At 41.1% G+C, this 23,679-nt stretch overlaps 1 protein-coding gene across 7 annotated transcripts in view; it reads right to left on the reverse strand.

The window, feature by feature from the left end:
* Positions 1-5,395: 5,395 nt before the first annotated feature.
* SATB1 (SATB homeobox 1) overlaps positions 5,396-23,679 on the reverse strand; it is a 248,252-nt gene continuing 229,968 nt past the window's right edge. For 6 of the 7 annotated variants that reach the window (XM_068236105.1, XM_068236106.1, XM_068236109.1 and 3 more), the window contains 2 exons: positions 8,367-8,570; positions 5,396-6,514 (listed from right to left, as the gene is read on the reverse strand). In XM_068236105.1, coding sequence (XP_068092206.1) covers positions 6,008-6,514; positions 8,367-8,570 — 711 coding nt within the window. In that variant the 3' untranslated portion in view covers positions 5,396-6,007. The remainder of the gene's footprint in view (positions 6,515-8,366; positions 8,571-23,679) is intronic. The other variant, XM_068236107.1, reaches the window with a different exon arrangement.

Genomic DNA, 23,679 nt, shown 5'->3' on the forward strand with positions numbered 1-23,679 from the left:
TGTTGGTGAATGGATTAAGTCATATTCAGATTTGAATTACTGTCAGCTTAAAAAAAATATGACCATAGTCCGTGAAGACAGACTATGTGAATAGAGACATCAAACTAATGCCTAAAATGATCACAAACAATCAGTTCAATCATCAAAACTTTGATGTGTGTATGCATCTAAGTGTAATACAGAAAACAAGGTCAACTCATAGTTGAACTATCTACACACAGTGAGGCATAAGTAAAAATGTTGAGGCTACAGAGCATTATGTTAACCCAACTATTCAGAGACTATAAGAGAAGAAGTTGTGGTCAGAGAACATAACACTTAACTTGTGAAGGGCAGTTTACAATACATAGCAGTTACATAATAGGCTCTTTGATTTTAGCCTAGTCATACAGAACATGGTGTGAATCCTTCTCTGTGACTGGAGATGAACTTCAAACTTACGTTTTTTTTTAAAAAAATAGGTTTTCAAGTGACAAGTGTACTTTAAAGAACCTTTAACAACTCTGTCCTAAAAGATTCAATTAGTCTTCAAAATAATACAATCTCTTACTTATCAAACAGTCTATAGCAATAAGATCAACATTACCGGCAGGTGCGCATTTTCCCTAAAACTTTCAACCATTATTATTGATTCTCACGGAGATTGATGCCACAATATGGCTGCCCAATTGTAATTTACAGCAAGTGTGCGCTCTGCTGCCAAAACTCTCCATGGGCCTGGGAAAGCATATTTTAGATGGGGTGGAGACCTGAAAGGTTCTGTCAGTCATTCCAAAATCTACCTAACTCCTGCATTTCAAGCAGGATCTTTCCCTCCTGAGCGATTGTTTGATTGGTTTCAGTCGGAAATCTATCAAAACTATTGATTGTTTTGGATTGAAATATATTGCTCAAAAGGGAGTGGTCATGTAGATTTCAGGACAACCAATGGACCCCCCAGGTCTCCCCACCCATGTAAAATGTGCTCCCCCGGTCCATGGAGAGTGTTGGCAGGATAGTTAGGTCTCCCAACCCATATAAAATGTGCCCCCCCAGGTCCATGGAGAATGTTGGCAGGATAGTAAGGTCTCCCAACCCATATAAAATGTGCCCCCCCCCAGGTCCATGGAGAATGTTGGCAGGATAGTAAGGTCTCCCAACCCATATAAAATGTGCTCCCCCGGGTCCATGGAGAATGTTGGCAGGACAGTACATACTCACCTGTCTACCTACACGCTCTTCCATCCCCATTGAGGTGCCTGTGCCCAATGACCCAACGGCATGTTCGTTACGTGATTACATACATGGTTACAGGGGTGATTGCCAACTGGTAGGGATAAGGAGGGGACACAGGAGGAACAAGTCAGTAGACAGGTAAGTCAGTGTTCCACTGCCAAACATCCTGCATGGGCCACGGGGAGCATATTTTGGGGGAGACCTGGGGGCCAGGCAGCCAGTCCTGCATGGCGGCTCCAAGGATTTTTAATAGATTTCAAGGTGAAATCTAATAAAAATCTACTTGCAGTGTGTGGCTGTAATAGATCCCTCGCTGGTCAGATTTCAATCAGAGATGGATCTATCTATCTATTGGTCAAATCTGGTGGCCATTTGCCACAGTATGGCCATCATTCCATATTCAGAAGACGATTATCAATGGCTGTTGCCATAAAGCAAACTCATGTACTTATGGAATGAGTCGTCTATGTGTTGTAATAACAGCACATCATTTAAAAACTTCAATAAACAGGTATTTCAAAAGCTTATAAAAGTATTCCGGAACAAGATGGGTTTTACAGCCACCCCTTATAATAATACCCTTCTTCAGATGTCTGGGGATGTATTTTTTTTTTTTTAATATATATGCATAAATGTATTCTGTTATATTTTTATTAACAGATAAACAAGGATCAAGCTACAAAGGTGATTTTTTTTTATCTCTTATGTAAAATTCCTGGCGACTGCCTGCTACTTCCCTCGGAGTAATTAACACCCCTTTACTTTAATGGATCCTTGCAGTAAAATCATGTAACAATCCTGCAGTCATCCATGACAACCACAAAAATGTCATTGCTAAGCAGCCACCTGTGGTGAGTCACTAATAATCGTGGGTACATGTCATTCCTAAGAGACTATTTAGTAAGTACCAATTAATTGCAGTAAGGTAAACGTTAACAATAAAAGAGTGATTTTTCCTTGTGAAATGTAGGAATGCTTTGGAAACCCTACATGCAACTGGACCGATGAAAAAATAATACATGCCCAGTTGATCTCCATCCTTTAAAAACAAATTCAGTTGATCTCCATCCTGTTTCAGTTTCTGTGACAGAAGGGAAGTTTCCTCTTTCACAGCCAAGATTAAGCACCAAAAACAGGGGTCTTAAAGTGCACCAGAGCAGAGCATATATAAAAGTGTTATACATACCTGAGGCTTCCTCCAGCCCCATTCACACGGATCGCTCCCACGCCACCGTCCTCAGCCTTCTCCTGCGCTGGTACCGGGTCCCGTAACTTCCTCCAATTGTGGCCAGCCTGTGCAAGAGAAGTGCGCCCTCTACGTATCTCTCTGGCGGCTGCTGGAGAAATACATAAAGAGCGCACTTCACTTGTGTCAGACTGGCCGCGACTGGAGAAAGTTACAGGACCCAGTACTGGCGCAGGAGAAGGCTGAGGATGGCGGCGTGAGAGCGATCTGTGCGGATGGGGCTGGAGGAAACCCAAGGTACATATAACACTTTTAAATATGCTCAGCTCTGGTCTCATTTAAGAGAAGAACTTTACCGAATTATAGTATTAGGTGACAAATTAAATTTAAGGCATTGCAAGTGAGCAGTTACAAAATGTGACTGTAAGCCGGCAGATCAACACCTTTACTGCTAGCAAGCATAGAAAAAATGGACAACACTAACTTCCCTTATATAAACACACCCACTAACAATGTAATAGGCTAGAAGGTTGTGTATATTTGGTAGTTGGCATTAGCCGTTATCTCCCACAATGCAAGGTTCACAGGAAATTGTAATGGCAATGACATCACTCTGTGGGAGGGGTTTAATCTCAGTATTGGCCATACAGACGTCCATGGTGAACTGATAGAGAAAAGGTAAAGATTTGTTGTGGGAAAGGGGGTCTCTGCTGCTGATTGGGATGAAGTTTAATTTTGCATTAAAGTTCCTTTTTAAGAGCTCTCCCTGCCAGGTTCCGACTCCAAGTGACCTTAACGTGACCTTGAAGTAAACTTGCATAATATGGAGTTATCAATTAATGGTAAACTACATATTCAAATGTTATCTTCAAGTAAAATGGCAAATTTACATTTCAGTCGTTTTACACATGTATGTATGACTAGGAGTAAAGTGAGACAAACTCATCATCAACAGGAAGGTTCTGAAGGAGTTTTTGCTGGCACACGGGGCCGTAGACATTCTTAGCAGCAGTAGCAGCAGCAGTCTCTTCTGCTGGGTGTAGCTCTAGAACAAAAAATGTTTTGTCAGGATTATGTATTTTATCATCATCATACTTCAGGTTCACTGTATTTCAATTATCTTTTTCTCAAAAATTATTCTACTAAGGGCTTGAACAGTGGAGAGTATAGTGCAAGGCAGGCTAGCCCCATCCCCTCATGTCATCATATGTCTTCTGGCACCCTCTGACTAGTGATACATGTCAGTTTGCATTCAGGCCAGAGCAAGCAGTGCACTGCAATAGGCAATAGTGTCAGGAAAAGTCAACAATCCGCTATTCTGTCCCTCTACTCCTTAGCCATTACCCTCCCCCCCCCCCCCCCCCCACACACACACACATGATGATTTTGCAATACACACTCCAGCATGTAAGCCCACCCCAAAATTAAAAGTAAGGTGCAGAGTGCATCAAAATCCCCAATTCTGAAATCACCTGAACTTTGTGCCATGTGAAAAGTTCCTCAGAATATACCGGTACATTTGCTGCGTAATCTCGGAATGTGGTGTTTCACTGTGGCTGGGTTCAGACAACCAGTTAGGGCCCTTTTCCACCTGCAATCGCTAGCGTTCATGCTGAACGCTAGCGATTGCTGAATCGCAAAACCGGCGATTCCCCCGACGTTTGCGGCCGCGATTTTGCTATGCTATGCACTGCATAGCAAAATCGCGGCAATTATCGCTCCGCCGCGCGTTCGCGTTCCCGACAAAAGCGAATCGCGGTAGTGGAAATGACCTACCGCGATTCCTATGTTAAAAAGCAAACCGTAGCGATTGTAAAATCGCTAGCGGTTTGCGGTTTTGCGATTCAGCCAGCGCAAACGTGCTGGTGGAAAAGGGCCCTAAATAAAATGGAGCAAGAGCACCCAAACATGGAACCCGTGCCAAGAGACCTCAGTGCCAGAACAACCAACCTCACTAACTGGGAAGTCAGAGTTACTAATCGGAAGATGTCTGGTGCCACAGAGTGAACTGACAGGAAGCTCTTGTGAATTGAAGAGATGACAGATAGAATTTTGTAAGGGAAATTGTATCATAGATTTTTTTCTATAGCAACCTGTTTTCCACACAGGCAGTGACATTTGTTTCTCATCAATAAGTAAAGCTGCCATTTAGCGCTTGGTAATCAAAGTACCATTTCTATTTTCTGTAAAATACTCCACACAAAAAATAGTAACTTGTGTTTACCACTGCCCACCTACAGGGTACAGACATGGATTCACCAGTTACATCTGACAGGATACAGTTCCTTATATACAGTCAGTGATATTCCATTGTACAGTATACACTCTATACAGACAAAACCCTTACCATATCTTACCATACAAACATTTTTAATTGTGTAGTTACAGTCAATAACCACTTCTAGTCGGAACATCTTTGCATAAAGAAAAACTGTGATACATTTATAAAAACAGCTAGCCGTAACAAAATAACTGCTGTTTTCATAGGCATAAACTCATATAAAAGAAATACACCTTTATACAGAAACTTTGTACAGATGTAGCTTGAAAATTGATTGTAAACCAAGGGAAGACACATTGCACACATCAATTCTTTTTTTTCACATTAATTGCATAAGTTTCTAAGGTGATCTATTGTTTTATTTTACCTAAGCTTGTTTGCATGATAGTAAAAATTGCATACCACAATAAGAGTGAAGCTTATAGTATGAATTGCTTGAATAACATAGAGCACTTTTTATAGGCAACTCTGTAAAGCACATTTTCTCTATTTAAAACTTTTAAGACACTTTGTTTTACTGCCCATCAAAATACATATATAAATAGAAAAAAAAAATCAGTATGGTAACAAAGATAAGCAATATTACTACAAAAACAAGAAAAAAAAAATAGCCCCCAGAAAAAAAATAATTACAACGTGATGATGCAGAATCTACAGATAAAGGGACCAAACAATCGCATATTCTTCCTTTTGTAAGCAATGAAACAAAGATGTAAAATAAAGAAAAAATACAGCGACCTTTATTTATTTATTTTTTAAAAAAGAAAAGAAAACAAAAAAAATAAAATAAAATAAAAAAGGTCTAAATTTTACGGCAGTGCCATATAACACAAGGCATTTGTTGGCATGTTATCAATTTAAACTGCATCCAACAGCACAGAGCTCTTCTGTACCCTATGACTGTGCAAGAGTAACATACTCTCCTATTTATATATAAGCGTGACTTTCTGAAGATCAAGTGTGTGTACAGGAACAGGAAAACAGAAAACAAAAAAAACCATCAACGGTTTCTATGTTTGTTTCAAAGCTTCAGCTTTCATTTCGCCTGCACTAAGCATCATGCTTTGTCAAGTATGTTGTGGCTTATCCAGTGAACACCGACTTCAAAACAAATGTCCATTGTCTCCTCTGGAGCTACGGAAAGTTTATAGATACAATAAAACATTTAAATATTGTCTGCATCATTTCCTTTGTCTTTTTGTGCAAGTCTTTTTTTTCTCACTATTCGATGGCCGCACAACATACAGTAAAGTGTTACGGACAGTATATAGAATGGAATAGGAATTTGTAATGCCAGTGGAACGTTGAGATAAAATAATAATACTTTATGACAAGTCACTCAATTCTGCAGTGATGTCTGTATTCCTTTCTCCAGTTATATTGTCTTCAAGCTTAACAGTAAACAGTGTACTAGGACTTTTGTCCTGGGTGTCCCCATCCATATCCTTGGACATCTCCTCATCTTCATAGTCAGCAACATCTACCTCTAAGCCGGCATTGTCTTTCAGCTTTCCGTGGTGTTTCAGATAGTAGCGCTGATTTTGGAAAAATTTTATAATTGTATATTTGGGCAGGTCAAGTTGAGCAGACAAAGTTTGGATGGCTTCTTCGTCTGGATACAGACCTACATCTTGAATGAAGCTCTGTAGAATCCCCAGGGCCTCCACCGAGATTTTAGTTCTGGGACGGGGCTGTTGGCGGTTTTCTTCCTCTGCCTCAGCTGGAGATGCCACGGTTGGCTGTCTTGGTGGCAGTCTGGGGCCCGGTAGTTGTAGAGGGGGAGGCTGTTGCTGTGGTTGGGGCTGTGGCTGCTGTTGTTGCTGTTGTTGCTGCTGCAATTATAATCAATAGATTTATATTTGCATTACAACTGAACATACAAAAAAAAAAAATACCTAGCTTTAGAAACATCCCACATAGTTGATGGTTGCTGATGCATAAATGTAATCACACAAGATATTTATTAAATCCTTGAACCTACTGAATTGGTGTCACTAGTTTGGATGCCAATGCTACTTATCAGCTATGTTTTTCAGGTTGGATTTGTTTTTCGGGACATCAAGGCAGTGTTTTAATCTGCATTTCTAGCGTTTGTCTTCTCATAATTCCCTTAACCCTTAACACAATTAACTAACCTACCACTTAAAACTGACTCTATCAAGCCTAAATGTCCTGATGTACACATAAACCTAACCTTCCTGGTATTCTACCAACACTAGCCAATATACACCTATCATTGTTCTTGTCCATGACTTCATTTCTAGGTCTGATACCCAATCTAATGTATCTCCACCAAAATCTCACTGAAGCCAAACTTACTTTGGCTTCAGTAGAAACCCAAAGCATGGCCACATAGCCAAACTAGATGATTTAGCCTAGCAGCAGCAATGGTGCTGAATCCATCTGCTTCATTTAACACTTATATAGACTAGAAATAAATACTATCTAGACTGTTAAATTAATGTTCCAAGCACATTAGGGATGAGGTGGTGAGTTCAAACTGCACGTTAGTGGGCATTAGCTATATCACCAACCTAACAGTCATTTTTAATATGACAGAAAAAAAGCCTGCAGCACAAAGTTATCAATCCACATCTCATCTTTGGCAACCTGTATCGGGCAGCATGGTGGTGCAGTAGTTAGCACTCTCGCCTTGCAGCACTGGATCCCTGCTTCAATTCCCAGCCAGGACACTATCTGCATGGAGTTTGTATGTTTTCTCCATGCCTGCGTGGGTTTCCTCCCACATCCAAAAACATATGTTATTTGGCTTCCCCCTAAAATTGGCCCTAGACCAGGCATGGGCAAACTTGGCCCTCCCGCTGTTAAGGAACTACAAGTCCCACAATGCATTGCAGGAGTCTGACAGCCACAGTCATGACTCATAAAGGCAAATGCATTGTGGGACTTGTAGTTCCGTAATAGCTGGAGGGACGAGTTTACCCATGCCTGCCCTGACTATGATACATACACTACATGATACATACATAGACATATTACTGCTGTAGGGATTAGATTGTGAGCCCCTCTGAGGGACAGTTAAGTGACAAGACAATATACTCTGTACATTGCTGCAGAAGATGTTGGCGGTATATAAATACTAAATAATAATAATAATAATCTGTCTGCTCACACCCAGTCTGTCTAGTGCCTACCTCCAGTCTCATTGGTATCAGAAAAACATTATTGACTGACTGACTATCTATTGACTGACCGCCCAATCATCGCTTTTAGTATCTAGTGTAGGAAATGAAGATTAGCAACATTTACTTGCAAACTTTTTATGCATGCTTAATTAAAAAATGTTCTATGGAATGTACATAAAAATTGTGCCTTAAAGGGGCCCTGGTCACCTTTTAAAATTGATATATGGACTTACCTGGAGCTTCCTCCAACTCACCGTAGCCCGCGAGGTCCCCCGGCATCCTTCTGGCTCCTCTCCCGGTCCCGCTGGCGGCTCTGTTAATCTGCAACTTTGGGTCAAATTCTTTGGCAGAAGTCATAGATTAACTGAGCCGCCAACGGGAATGGGAGAGGTGCCAGGAGAACTTCGGGACCTTTCGAGCTACAGTGGGCTGGAGGAAGCTCCAGGTAAGTCCATATATCGATTTTTAAAAGGAGCTCAGGGTCCCTTTAAACAAGCTGATATACTCCTATCTTTTTAAGTTAATTATACATACTAACCTGAATCTGTTCTGCAGACATATGGATCATATGCGATGGCCGCTCATTGTGCTGATGGACTGCATTGCTCTCTTGCTCATAAATCACATCTCTTTCCGTTTGGGGAAGACTCAGAAATCTTCGAATCATGGAGAGATTCTCCCAGAGAGTTCTGTTTTCTGGTGATGGGTCTTCTTTCCACCTCAGTAGTTCACACAGCCATCCCTAGAGCAATATAAGAGAGATAATACTTTCATCACAATTACAGTCATTCCAGCAACAGAGATCCACTATGGCAATACTGGACTTTATTAAAGCGGAATATAACCCTGCATTTCAACTTTGCTCTAAAACATTATTTACAGCATATTATATGCAAAAAGCATTTTTTTTTTACTAGACCAGCATTGGAAGGGTTAAACACAGAGGTTTTAAGTTCCGTGCAGACATTCAGATGGTTACATTCTATTTAGTTAGTGTGTAACTGTTTATCAATAGATACATCTCTTTGGCTGTCCTCCAAGCTCCTTCTCAGTGAGAGAGATGAGTCATAATAAACACATATTTGTAAACAAAAAGTATCTAACTCAAGTTCGGATTCGGTTGCAGAAATCTCTAGGGACTTTAAAGCCCTGTGTAACCCTTCCAATGCTGGTCTAGTAAAAAAAAAAATGCTGGTTGCATATAATATACTGTAAATAATGTTTTAGAGCAAAGTTGAAATGCAGGGTTATATTCCGCTTTAAGGGAAATAAAAAAGTGCATTCTTTAAAGACTGACCGTATTTATACTTAAATGGATGCTATACCTAATATACAGTAGTTAAGGGATATAATGCATATGCATATGCATGTTTCTGTAAAGCACAGAGAATGAACACATATTTCAAATAATTTTAGATAGTAACTTTAACTTCACTTAATGGGTTTTAGCACATTATTTTGAGTAAAAGAAATTTTCTTGCAATCGTTTGAGTCTCGGCCCACTTTGTAAGCTGCATACAAGGTGGTATAATGTGGTTTGGGGATGGTTTATATGGAAGCAATGCTGGTTAAGTAACCAGCTAAAATGAGCAGGGTCGGATAATATTTTATTAAGAAAATTATTTACATAGTCAGAGATGTTAAAAATTTAAGGTGAAAACTCAGGATCAGGGAGCTAGGTTTGGGTCTCATTAACATAAATGTGGTATTGGGAGCCAAAATAAGCTAGCCAAGACTATTGGTGGAGATGGAGAAAAGAAGAGGTCCGAAAGTCTTAGCTCTGTAGCATCAAGCAGTGTGAATAAGTGGATAAGATGCTTTTTAAATAAGCGATTTTAAAAGTCCTTCCATTGAGATGAGAGGAAAGCCATGAAAAATCATGGCTCTTTAGACCTAGACAAAAGTGAAATGGTAAAGGATGCCCAACACTGCATCAGAAAGTGCTCAAGAGTAGAGGTAAGGTTTTGATTAGGGCAGTGGAAGTGCAGTTTACTGTTATAGTAATTAGGAAGGGGCAGGTAATTGCAAAAGGCCAGGGTAAATTTTATTGTGCCAGCACCTCTGCAGTGTAATGAGTTACTGGCACTGAAATGAAAGTATAACTAGGATTCAAAGGCCCATGCCCAGTAGTTCATGACAATTACATGTTACATGCTAAAGATGCATGTTTTATTGGTTTTCTAAATAAAAAAGTTAAAACCTCCACTGTAGACAAAGTAAATGCAATTCTCATGTAATGCAATAACAATATCAGTTATTTTTAGGTATATCTTGTAAGAATTTATTTTTTCAAGGTACTAATTGATATTTAGGCATTCTCAGAATCTAATATTCAGATTTGTGGTGAAGACCAATGCTCTGTAGTGGTCTTTCTCGACAGATGATTAATTTTAACCCAAACAATGTTAGAGAATACAAAATGTATTTATATTTTAATCATGTAAACCACGGAAAAATGCAAATTATGGCATTTGATGTTACCCATTGAGAGATGCTTAATTATTTATGAAAACTGAGTGATAAACATGGTATATACTAAATTATATTTAGCATTTTTTTTTCTCATAAAGGTTTTCCATGTCATGTTTTACTTCAGATAAGTGGAAAATTCCAATACTGAATTCTTATACATTCTGTTAATGAATTATATTTACTAATTTAAAGGCAAAGGCCCATGTACAATTCACTTTTCTCCAATGTTTTCTCCTGGGTGATAATGTTTCATCTTCTCTTTAAAATAACTTTTCAGCATTTCACAAGTGAAAAACTACCAAAAGTAGTAATAAAATTACAATCAAAATTATTTTGTGTATTTTCTTGCTTGCTGGGGGTTTAACTGCTTACCAATTGCTCCATGCCACGTGGCATGAATGCGGTGGCAGCCCCTGGACTGCTCAACGCCAACTGGCATGAAGTCCTGGGGCGGGGTTTTGCAGGAGATGCAGACATCAGTCTCTCAGCGCCATCTATTTACACTGTACAGCGCTGCGATCTACGGCACAGCCGTATGACACGGCACAGAATCGATCGCCTGTCATAGGCTGATGTCTATTACAGCCGATCGCTGTGATTGGTTGGCGGGGGGAGGGAGGGGCTGGAAATAAAGTGAATAAAAAAGGGGATCATTTATTTAAAAATAAAAAGACAAATAAATAATAATAATAAAAAAAAAACAAATATGCCAGCAAGGATCAGAGCCCACCAACAGAAACTCTGTTGGTGGGCAGAAAACGGGGCGATCATGTGTGTGCCAGGTTGTACAGCCCTGCAGCGAGGCCTTAAAGCTGCAGTAGCCTAAATTGTAAAAAAAATAGCCTGGTCACTAGGGGGGTGTAAGCCTACGCTCCTCAAGTGGTTAACCTCTTGAGGTCCACAGGCTTACACCCCCCTAGTGACCAGGCCATTTTTTTACAATTCTGCACTCTGCAGCTTTAACAGTTAATTGCTCAGCTATCCAACTTAGCAGCCAAATGAATCATACTCAAATAATCAGAGCTTTCTGTTGGTGGGATCTGATTGCTGCTGCAATATTTTGTTTTAAAAATAAAATAACCTATTTTTCTTTAACCTCCTTAGCGGTAACCCCGTGTGTGACCCGGGGTAAGCCGCCGGAGGGTGCCGCTCAGGCCCTGCTGGGCCGATTTAAATAATTTTTTTTTTTGCTGGACGCAGCTAGCACTTTGCTAGCTGTGCCAGCACCCCGATCGCCGCTATCCGGTGCGGCGCGCGCCCCCCCCCAGACCCCTGCGCTGCCTGGCCAATCAGTGCCAGGCAGCGCCAAGGGGTGGATTGGGTCTCCCAATGACGCCATGGCGACGGGGGAAGCCCTCCAGGAAATCCCGTTCTTTGAACGGGATTTCCTGATCGCCTATCGCCGGAGGCAATCGGCGGGGCTGGGGGGATGCCGCTGAGCAGCGGCTATCATGTAGCGAGCCATGGGCTCGCTACATGATTTAAAAAAAATTTTTTTTTAAAAAACTGCTGCGCTGCCCCCTGGCGGTATTTTTCATACCACCAAGGGGGTTAATTCCCTCCCCCCCTCCCAAGATCCACCATTTCAATCACCTCTCATAGGCATCAGCGTATGAGAGGGATCAGATTGCGTGCCACTCTTGGGGACAGCTGAGTGACAGAGCTGTCCCCTGTACAGCACCGCGCTAGATCGCAGTACAGATCAAAATACCTGTAGTTTATTTTTCTAACAGCCTGCCAGCTCCGATCGCGACTGGCAGACTGCTCACAGATGGCTGCTGACATCACTACAGGGAACGCATGGGCATGCGCACACGTGTTCCCTGCTAATCTGCGCCTCCAGGACTTGACGCCAATCGGCGTCCTGGCGGCTCCACCCTCCCAATGGCGTTAGGCGGTCGGGAGGGGGTTAAAAGACATTTTATTGACAAGGTGTAAAAATGTCAACTGAGGAGAAAAAGTGAATTGCACATAGACCCCTGGCTGTTATTCAGTTCACTTTTTCTCATAAGTTTTCTCCTAGTGCTGGATTCACAGTAGTCTGTTGAATATTAATGCACATGTTATAATGAGTGTGAACTGCAGTGGAGACTGGATGGATATAGATTTTAATACAAAGCCTGCATGCAGCGTGTTTGAAAAACGCAATTAGTTACAACGCAGTACTGTGAACAGACCCACAGAACTGTATGGGCAGTGATTTTACATGCAGAAATATTGTGAAATGAATCTGAGCACTGTGAACCAGCCCTAAAAGTGACATATTCACACCCTATCAATAAAAGGCCAGGAAGCAAGAAAATGCTCAGAATAATTGACAGCACTTCTTCATCTATTTTTGGTTCTTTTTTAAATTGCAGAATGCTAAATAGTTGCAAACAAAACATTTCTCCAAGGAGAAAACTTGGGAGAAAAAAAGTGAAAGGAATAAGGATAAAAGAGTCAGTAGGTTGTATTGCAGGGTGAAAAGGTGGCAAGAATACACAGAGCTTAACACTGGCCATGCACAGATCAGTTTAAATGTATGGTTCAATATGATTGATGAAAAAAACAATTATAAAATAAATTACGTAGATCAAAATTGTTGTGCTTCTCGGTTCAATAATCTGATCACCACCTAAAATCAGCCCTTAGCTTAAGCTTTGTACACATAATGGAAATCGGTAAAAATGAATTATACATAATCAGTGTTCACACTATGGGCTATATGCAATTCACCTTTTCACCTGAGTTTTCTCCTAGGAGATAATTTTTCATCTTCGATTTAAAATAACTTTTCAGCAATTTTTAACTAAAGAAGTACCAAAAAGTAGGTGAAAAGGTACTATCAACATTATTTTGAGTATTTTCTTGCTTTCTGGTGGCTTAAAAAGCATTTTATCGACAAAGTTTAAAATGATCACCTAGGAGAAAACTCAGGTGAAAAAGTGAATTGCATATGGGCTTATGGGTCAAAAATATTACATCAAAGTGCTTCCTTAGAGTCTGAGACTCAAAATCTATATACTACTCACTTATGAAAGGAAGAAAACAAACATATAAAAAAAAATATATCATTTATTGTAAATCACCATTAATAAAAAGGAATAAATTCCATTAAAATCCAGAGCCCTAATGCCAAACAACCAGGAGAGTAAGAACTTGACCAATGCAAACCATATAGCAACAAGTGTTCAAAAAAACTTTTAAGCTGGAGCTCTCAGCAAAAAAATCTATTCCATGTGGACCACAATACTGTTCACACTATGCTTGTGCTCTTTGCTTGGGTCGGCTCTGCTGTGTCTTTCTGTCCACGATTTGGGGGGGGGGGGGGGGGGGTCGTCCATCGGCCCCCTCGGATGCAGTTTGAACGAAATTCACATTTCTTTACTTGAGTTTAGATATCAGTTACAACTGCCCCTATGTAGGGACACTGTTGTATGTCATCATATTTAGGTTACTATGAATTTGAACAATCTTTTGCTGTATATGATGTTAGCTATTCATTTTCTAAAATAATGGATGTGTTTTAATTGTTTTCCAATGAATTATATTGATAATGTGGTAAATGTCCTTTGTTATGGCCCCCTGGGGTCCCCATTCCTTTTTCCTTTCCCCTTACTCTGATATGAGGTGTGTGTGACTTGGCCTAGGGTTTTTTTGGGGGAGTGCTGCACCTGTAGGCATTGTTGACATGTCCCCTATATGTGAATGATCCTATTCCAAGGGACTGTGTGTATTTTGCTTATTAATAATATTAAATATCATTGTAATTTTTTCCACTGGTGCAGTACTCTCCTTGGCCCCGCGGCTAGGCTGCTTGACGCCCCAGAGATTGGGGTTTGGTTGATGTCTGCTAGTCTGCGTAGGTGCAGCCCTGCCACGAGCGACAGGATACTTGTGGCTAGGCCACACATGAGCAGTATGCCCAGAAGATAATTCTAGGAGTCATGACTTGATCTTTGTTAGAAAACTAGTGACCTTAGCCCGTTTGAAAACGGGCTTGGTCTGTCACCGCGCACCCACCACTCACGCGTGCACACCTGCCTTGTGTGCGCGCACACCCGCCGCGCCTGCCGCACGCGCGAACACCCGTTGCTGAGCATATGTCCACCCCTTCTGGCCCCGTCTTCCCCTGCAAGCCGCTCTCTATGTCTCTGCGTCCCTCCCTGCACATGCGCACTGCAACAAAAGGTCACACACAGGGACATGGGACGCAGAGACACTTAGGGATTGTTACAGAGGATGTTTGAGTATTTTTGTAGGGAATTATTTTTTTTAACTGAATTGGGAGGAGAAACTCTGAAATGATGGCAAAAAAAACAAAAAAAAACTGTCTATCCTTTTTGTGTAAAATTCCAGAACTATGAAGAGTGTGTTTAGTGAGAGTGCAATAAAAAGACTAAGCCACCTTCTTCCTTCCACCACTAAAAATGGGCTATTTTAATTGTAAAAAATGCAACGACTAAAACAGCAGATGGCAAAAAGTACAATAGAAGGAAAGGTTAAGACATACTATGTAAAGTAAAGGAAATAAACACGAGTAAATAAATAATCATAACTTCCAGGATGTTGCTAATTTTCAAACTGACAAAGTTTAATTTGACACCTTCTGTTCTAAACACCCTTTTTTTCAGTATTCCGCCTTTAGCGGAAGCCAATAACCTTGCCCGCCACTTGCTTAAATTGTTGGCATGAGCTGCATATGAACTGAAAATGCCATGCAGATGAATGCTGGGCTCTGTTCAAACCTGCTACATACAACACAAATCCTGTAAAGTTATGTATTGTAAAGGGAAATTTATTGAGAAATAAAGGTCTTCAATCCATCTGCCACCTAAGAAATATTGTTATCCGCTACACTGCAACTAAGAACCATCTGCAGGCGTCTTGCAACAGTAAGCAAGAATATGCTGAAAATAATTTCACTGTCATTTTATTTAAATATATAGGATTTTCACAAGTTTTTATTTTATTTCTGGGAGTTTGGCATTAATTTATATATATAAAACACTGGACTGAAATGGAAAAAATACACATTTGGTCTTAAATTCATAAACAGATCGCTGTAAAATATTTTATTTGGTTTAACAAGACAAACAGTGCTTGCACAAGCTCTTAATTACACTGCAGCCACTCCTAGGTTTATATAATTTTTGTTAGTTCTATAAGCCTCTAATGAATCCCTCACAAATTACACAGATTTATTGAGAAGGGTGGAGTATTAACATATCTGAAGGTTTATTATTAATGTAGGAGTTAATATTGTTAAACTTGTTTGAAGCAATTTTAATATTCGGGCGGGATATAAACATTGGATACTGATGCCTATGAAATAACACAAGGTAATTTTTGTGTGTGTCAGCAGAGTATATCTACTATGACCAGAGCTAGAAATGTAGAGAGAAGCAATAGTGCTATATGAATAATAATAATAATAATAATAATAATTAAGCTAGTCATATACACAACAAATATCTAAAAAAAAATGACATAATACACTTGAGTTTGATTATACTTTTCAATTTGTTGAGTTAAAGGATACCCCAAGTGACATGTGACATGATGAGAGCCTAGCAAACAAATAACTATGCTGTGTTTCTTTTTTTCTTTCTCTGCCGGAAAGAGTTAAATATCAGGTATGTAAGTGGCTGACTCAGTCCTGACTCAGACAGGAAGTGACTACAGTGTGACCCTCACTGATAAGAGATTATAACTATAAAACACTTTCCTAGCAGAAAATGGGTTCTGTGAGCAGGAAAGAGATAAAAAAGGGAATTTCTTATCAGTCAGGGTCACACTGTAGTCACTTCCTGTCTGAGTCTGCTTTTTTCATCTTTTCATTTTTATGTGAAGAAAATATGACATTTACAGAGAACAATTTTCACTGTGGGCATTACTATGGAGGACTGTGTCCAGCACATCCAGCATACAGAAGCAGTCCTCACTGGCTATAATCTTGTGACAGAAATGTCTGCAGAACAGCAGAAGGCAGAGATACAGCATCAAATAGTGTGTAAATAACTGTAGCAGAAAAATCTCTCAGCTGTTCTCATATGATCTGTGAGAAAGCATTGTGTGTGGGCAGTGCAGAAACAAACAGTAAAATCATTCCTCTATGAATAATGGCAGGGAAGTGGTACCTATCCACATGGTACAGTCCTGCAATCAGTCGCCGACTTTGTTACAGAGACTTGTGATAAGAGACTTATGAAAAGCTTTATATTGTTACTGGCTAACAGCTCTATGTGGGGTTTACAGAATGACAGTTTCTTTGATAGTTCCTCTTAAAGTTTCAAGTAGCATTTAGATATGTGATTATCTTAGAGGCCTTTCTCTATCTCTGACTGATGATTGCAGACAGAAAGAACAGGATTTTGAACATAGTGACCACAGATCATCAAGAAATGAGGGAGGCAGTGTTGCCATGAGAATGGACCGAACATAATGTGACAATTTCTCATATGTCAAAATGTCAAATAACTATCACAAATTGGTGTTGTGCAAAGTACAAGCAACTCTCCATTCGACATCCAAAGCTGTTAAGCTTAAGGGAAATAAAATGATCTTTTTAGGAAGTTACTGTAGGTTGCACAAAACACGTATATAAATGTACATAATAATTTGAACAGAAAAGTCATTATAATGACCAAAAAAAAAAAAAGCACTGAAAGCATTTTAAATTATTTACTAGGTTAAGAGGGTGAAATGGTACTTTAAATACATCAGATTTCATCATCTCTGCCATTTTTTGGTGGCAAAGTGGTATTGATCTTTTGAAATGCTTAAAATTAACTATTTCCAGGAGGTTATTATTTGATTAAAGACATTACAGTTGAGGGCAAAAACGATGCACTTTGTCTTCTTTACCGTTCAAATCACAACGTAATTTAATATGAAATATGCCTTAATGATAATGAGGAGAAAAAACCTGGCCCAACATTGTAAGTGATATTCCTTACTCAACCTAGCATACTTCAGCTATATGAAATATATTGATCCTCGGATGGCTCTTTTTAAGAACTGATTTTTATTTTTTACATGAAGATGGATAAAACATGCTGCTTGTTCAATCTTGGATAGCGGGTTACAAAGGTGCACATTGGTAGTGCAGGTTTTTATGTGCAGGTCAAAGCAGAGCAGTGTGAGCATGCAGTACAAACTAGGGATGGTCAACAAGAAATCATTTTGAGTTGATGCAGGGTTATGTACATTTTGCAGGCAAATTTAAACAGCTTGAAAATGGACCAATCACATTTTACCTCAGCAGGATTTGATTGGTTCGTGGTCAAGCTGCATAAATTTACATACACAATGAGCATGATGCTGCATAAACTAGAAATTATTTGCATCTCATTGAGCATCCCTGGTACAAACAGAAGCTGCATCTACATGGAAAAGGTTGGCATTTGTCTAGTGCTGAGCTTCTCAATCCATACAAAACAGTGAGCGTGCTTGCACTGACTAGTAAAGAGGAAAAGTAGACGCTTTGTCATGAGTATCACTAGTTATATATGCAAATCTAGTAGTGTCATTAAAAGCATTGATTTAGGGAAAATTAGGATGACAAAAAAAGTTCAGACATACCAAGACACAAGACACAGATCTGAGATTCGTAGAGGAAATAAAGTTTGTCACGTAAAGGTACAAAAAACTACACATTAACCAAGATGAACTAGTTAAAAAAAAACAAAAAAAATCTGCATTCTCAAAAACCTCTGATGATCCAGAGGAAGGCAAAAGCAACATGAAAATGTGAGACAATTTATTAAAAAAAAAAATAAAGAAAGAATTACTTATTGACTGCACATGGCAATAAGTTATGCTTAGTGTTGGTTGAATATCATTCTGTTCAATTCACTTGCCTTCCAATCAAAGAGTGCCAAATTGTTTGCAGCATTTAACTTGCAAATTCAAGCATTATTAAAGTGAATGGGGGGGGGGAGGGTTAGGTTTCTGGACTGCGTAGAGCTTGTACAACCTAAAAATAAATTTAAAAAAGGCACGTCAAGACTCCCACAACAATGTACAGGTCGACAAAAAGATGGGGGAACAATCGTATACTGCACATGGAACATGGAAGATTTTATACAGGTCTCTGAGTAGAGGTAGAGGGCACCATCCATTGGTCAAAAAATTAGGAAAACTGCTGCGCATTATGAGAATGGTGCCAAAAAAGCTAAATTTGCCTAGGCGAATATCGCCGTTTTTCAGTTCGGCAAGGCCCAAATTCGAACAGCCATTTTTGTTTTTAATTTTCCCTTTAACCTCCTTGTCGTTCTAAAAAATCCGGCAAGGAGGCAGCACCGCACTTTTTTTTTATTTTTATTTTTTTTAAATCATGTAGCGAGCCCAGGGCTCACTACATGATAGCCGCTGAGCGGCGGCATCCCCCCACCCACTCCGATCGCCTTCGGCGATCAGAGTATGCAGGAAATCCCGTTGAGAACGGGATTTCCTGCAGGGCTTCCCCGGCCGCCATGGCGACCGGGCGGGATGACGTCACCGACGTCATGGACGTCGTGACGTCAGAGGGAATCCCGGTCCGCCCCTTAGCGCTGCCTGGCACTGATTGGCCAGGCTGCGCAGGGGTCTGGGGCGGGGGGGGGGCGGCTCGGCGCGGCGACGATCGCGTACTACACGCAGCTATCAAAGTGCTAGCTGCGTGTAGGAAAAAAAAATTATGCACATCGGCCCAGCGGAGCCTGAGAAATCCTCCTGCGCAGGTTACCCCGAACTGTGTTCGGGATAACCGGCAAGGAAGTTAACAGTGACTCAAATTTGAATACCAACCCTAATGGTGTTAACTTGTATGGGAACTCATAGAATATGATCTAGTTTGATCAGGATATACAATTCCTGTTAGCAATTAGCTGCAATCCATTAACCAACAGTCTACAATTGTAGGAAATGTAGGTAGAACTATAGACTCTAGTAGGCTCTTTTGAGATCATATCTAACCCTGTCTTGAAACTATTTTCTGTATCTGCTACAATTAGTTTTTCTTTTAAGGAATAGTCAATATTTTCACTTCTTCTAGTCTAGATCATTTCTGTAGTTGCAGATTAAACTTATTTTCCTCCAACTTCAATGGGTGTCTGAAGTCCTGGCAATGAGTTTAAAGTGAATATTTTTCATATTTATTTTTCATATTTTTTTATATAAGGCATGACTCTTTAATTTCTTCTTCCCAAGAGTAGTGTTTTATGCTCAATATTAACTCAGTGGTCATCAGGCACACCCTTTCTATTTCCAGAATATTTTGTTTGTGAATTGGAGCTGGACACTTGAGGTGTAGTCTTGCTCATGCTTTTTTGTTAGAATATAGTCTTTTCCTGCGTACATACAAAAAAGGGTGCCCGGAAATGTGGGCATCCATAAATGATAATGATATTTTACTACAGCTAAACACAACCCTATTTTCACACAGAACCCTCTTTTTACCAATGCTTACCCTAAGTCCCCTCCGATTCCTAACCTTAACTACCCCCTGTCAATGCTTAAGCCTAACCACCTTCCCCCCCGATACTTAACCCTCACTGACCCCCCACCCCCACTGATGCCTAACCATAAAAGTCCTCCCCCCACTGAAGCCTAACTTTAAAAGACCCACCAGGGATGCTCAACCTTAACCCCCCACTCCTGCAATACCTAACCTTAACTGTCCTCCTCACTGCAAAAGATGGGCATACTAATATCGGCTACAGTGGGAAATTTAGATGTCAAATTTGGATGTCACTATGCAAAATGCGGCTACAAATAGCTGGCATGTGCTTCACTGTCCAAATTTCCCACCTTACCTGTTATAGTATGGACCCCTATGGTGGCACCAGAACTTCTGCAGCACCTCTGGCACCTAAATTTCCTGCTTCCTAACATTTGGGGGGCAGCCAGGCAGGCGGCGTGGGTAGGCCAATTCCGGATAGATCTCATGCTGAAATTGGAAATCGTTTTATGGTGTATGGGCAGGTAACAGATGTCTCTCTGATGAGGCTGCAGACAAATCCCTACAGATGAGGTTGAAGGGGACCGGGGCAAACGAAAGTGGGGGGTCCCCTTACCCCCAACCCCGGCCAATAGTTCTGCCTCCCTTCTCCACCGATAGACACTACCCCACTGCGCCCCAGGGCCCCTGCTCATTAGAGGCATACCCACTTGCCCCGGCAGGCGGTGGCTGCACCACCCATGCAGTCTGTTGTCTGCCTCTTTTCTATCCGGCGGGTATGTGTAAACATGTGCCGGAAAGAGAAGAGGCGGACAGCATGGTTGAAGTCTGCACGGCCGGTGCAGCTACCTCCTGATGGGACAAGCAAGTATGCAGGGGCCCAGGGGGCATAGTGGGAGACAACTTAGCAGGATCTGGTGGTGCAGGGGCTCCGGCAGAGGTCGGGGTTCTGGGGCAACTGCTCTCTTCGCCTGTATGGCAGCGCCGGCCCTGACTGTATACAACAGTACAGTACAGACCAGGCTTTGTACTGTAACCGACTCTCCATATTGGAGCAAAATCTAACTAATGCTGTCTCCCTGCATCACTCACTGGGGCTATTTCTACAGCTTTCTGTAAGCAAATATTCTAAAATCCAGTTATACATTTACAATACACAATTGTTAGACCTAATTTGCTTTTCAGAGTAAATCAGAGAGGCTTGACCATACTGTATAATCTCTCGAGCAAAAGACTTTCATATCTGGCTTGCTGATAAATATCAAAGACGGCAGGAAAAAGTTAAAAGGTTATTTTTCCTCTAGTTCTCCGCATGTGGTTTTCATTTGTTTAAAAAAAAAAAAAAAGAACAAGCTGTTTGTGGTTAAACTGTGTAATCGGCTGTTATCAAGCTAGCACTGCATTTAAGATTTACAGGCTACATCAGCTTCTGTGCCACATTAGATGTAATAGGGAGGGGGTGGGAGGAAAAAGAGGAGGAGAAAGTATATCCTGAGGAACAATATTTCCAATGCAGCCACTCTCACACTACATCTGGTTGCGCCGGTAGCAGCAGTTAAATTGAAATATTTCTCAGCGTGTGTCAAAAACATGCAGAATGGTAATTATGACAGATCTGATTAAGGCTGAGTGCCACTAACTCCCTGGCCAGCGCCGGTTGTGCAGGTGTGACCTTGTGCATGCCTGCGTGTGTAAATAAAATTAATTACAAGTGAGAGGGCGAAGGCTTTGGTGACATCACAAAGCGGAGGAACTCCCAAGGGGGAGACCTAATGGAATATTTTCCCTCAGTCTAATAATACAGTTCATATTGACTTGAGGTAATTAGTGGGATCATTAAAGCAGTTTTCCCGGCGTATTTGGCTGCCTGATCAGATTAGTGAAAATGTTCTTCAGAACAAGCCCTGTGTGGTCTGCCAGAGGAGGAGGAAATAAAAGGCAACAAAGCACATTTTGGAATCATAAGCAGTCGTGGGCTTTTGGTTGCATAAAAAAATCATCCCATCTTAAGGGGCCTGTATTCAGGTGGTCTCAGATTCATTTGATAAAGCTCACTTGAGTTGAATAAATTGTTTGCCATATATACTTGAAGGAGAACTGTAGTGGGAGGTATATGGAGGCTGCCATATTTATTTCGTTTTTAGCAATACCAGTTGCCTGGCAGCCCTGCTGGTCTATTTGGCTGCAGTAGTGTCTGAATCACCCCAGAAACAAGCATTCAGCTAATATTGTCAGATCTGACATAAATGTCAGAAACACCTGATCCGCTGCATTCTTATTCATGGTCTATGGCCAAAATTATTAGAGGCAGAGGATCAGCAGGGCTGCCAGGCAACTGGTATTGCTTAATAGGAAATAAATATGTCAGCCTCCCTATCCCTCTCACTACAATTGTCCTATAAAGGGAGCCTGAAGTGAGAGGGATATGGAGGCTGCCATATTTATTTCTTTTTAAACAATACCAGTTGCCTGGCAGTCCTGCCGATCTCGTTGGCTGCAGTAGTGTCTGAATCCCACACGCATGCTAATCTTGTCAGAAACCTCTGATCTGCATGCTTGTTCAGGGTCTCTGGGTAAGAGTATTAGAGGCAGAGGATCAGCAGGACAGCCAGGCAACTTCTACTTTTTATAAAGAAAATAAATATGGCAGCCTCCACATCCCTCTCACTTCAAGTTCCCTTTAACTTGCACATATAACAGAAGGTTTTGGCTCACGGCGCACAGTGGCGAGCACTGAAACTAGGCGCCGCTATAATAGTAATGCTATTGTGCATGGGGCGGGTAAGGGTAATTTGAGGTTCTGGCGACCCCAAATTACTTCTCTCCGAGTTGCTATGACTTAGATGGGGAATAGTATTTAGCGTCACTGGGGATTTGAGCGGCAGAAGGGTGAGCTGTCATTTGGTTAACCCTGCGCCCAGCTCAATGGCGGCGTACTTATAGGTACACATATATCAGCACCTATGATTACTTCTTGCTGCATAGCCATTTTGGGGTAAATGTATTATTAGCTATAAAATGGCTTTTGATTGCTTTGTTGCGGCCCTGAGCTTCTGGGCACTGATATACAGCTCTTCTTCAGGTAATCTTCGGTCTATTCATCAAAGTCAGAAAACTGCCTTGAGAAATGCTATCAGAAGGATCTGACAACATTCTGCTTCCTTATTGTGGGTTCTCTGCATCACATGGAGCGGAGTGACCAATGGTGTGGAAAGGGAATAAGTCTCCACTCATATTAGAACATGGAAGAGTAACTAGGGAGTGCAATCAAGTTCTGAACAAATGTTGTGTGCCGCTGTACAATAGGGTTTGCTACAATGTCCTAGGGATGTCAGTAGCAGACAAAAGTAAAAAATAGCAAGAGTAATATTAGTAAGTGTAGAATACCATTTGTTTCCAATATTGCTCATTAAAAAGCTCTTCCTGCTGCTAATTCCAGCCTACAACTTGCTGAGGTAAAAGGCGTGGGCACAGTCTGACTGAAGCATCTGTTCTCAGTGCTGGATAGCTGTTGTACTATGGAGAAGGAATGAATTATCACCACTCCAGATGCCAATAGGACTCCGAAAAGCCAGGTTCAAGTTTGGTAAAGTAGTGGAGTTTGGTTAGTGTTAAGCTGGCCGTACACCACACAGTATTGATTGCACAATCCTCTGCAACCTGACCACGTCTATGTAGTATAAGAGCCAGCAGATTTGTGTATACAACAAATGGATCGATAAGGTATCATCCTACATGGAAGTGGTAGGATCAGGTAAGATCAGGCACGTGCAGAGGGGGGTGCTCTGGGTGCCCAGGCACCCCCCTTTTTAAAATCAGCAAAAAAGGCCCCTCTGATCGCGCAAAATAAGCCCCGCCCCCTACCGCGGTAAGCCCCGCCCACCCGCGAGAAGCTCCGCCTCCGCCTGGGGCACTTTTAGGTGAAGAGGCCTGGATAGGAATCCTAGTGTGGCAT

This window comes from Hyperolius riggenbachi, chromosome 5, assembly GCF_040937935.1.
Source record: "Hyperolius riggenbachi isolate aHypRig1 chromosome 5, aHypRig1.pri, whole genome shotgun sequence".
Lineage (NCBI taxonomy): Eukaryota > Metazoa > Chordata > Amphibia > Anura > Hyperoliidae > Hyperolius > Hyperolius riggenbachi.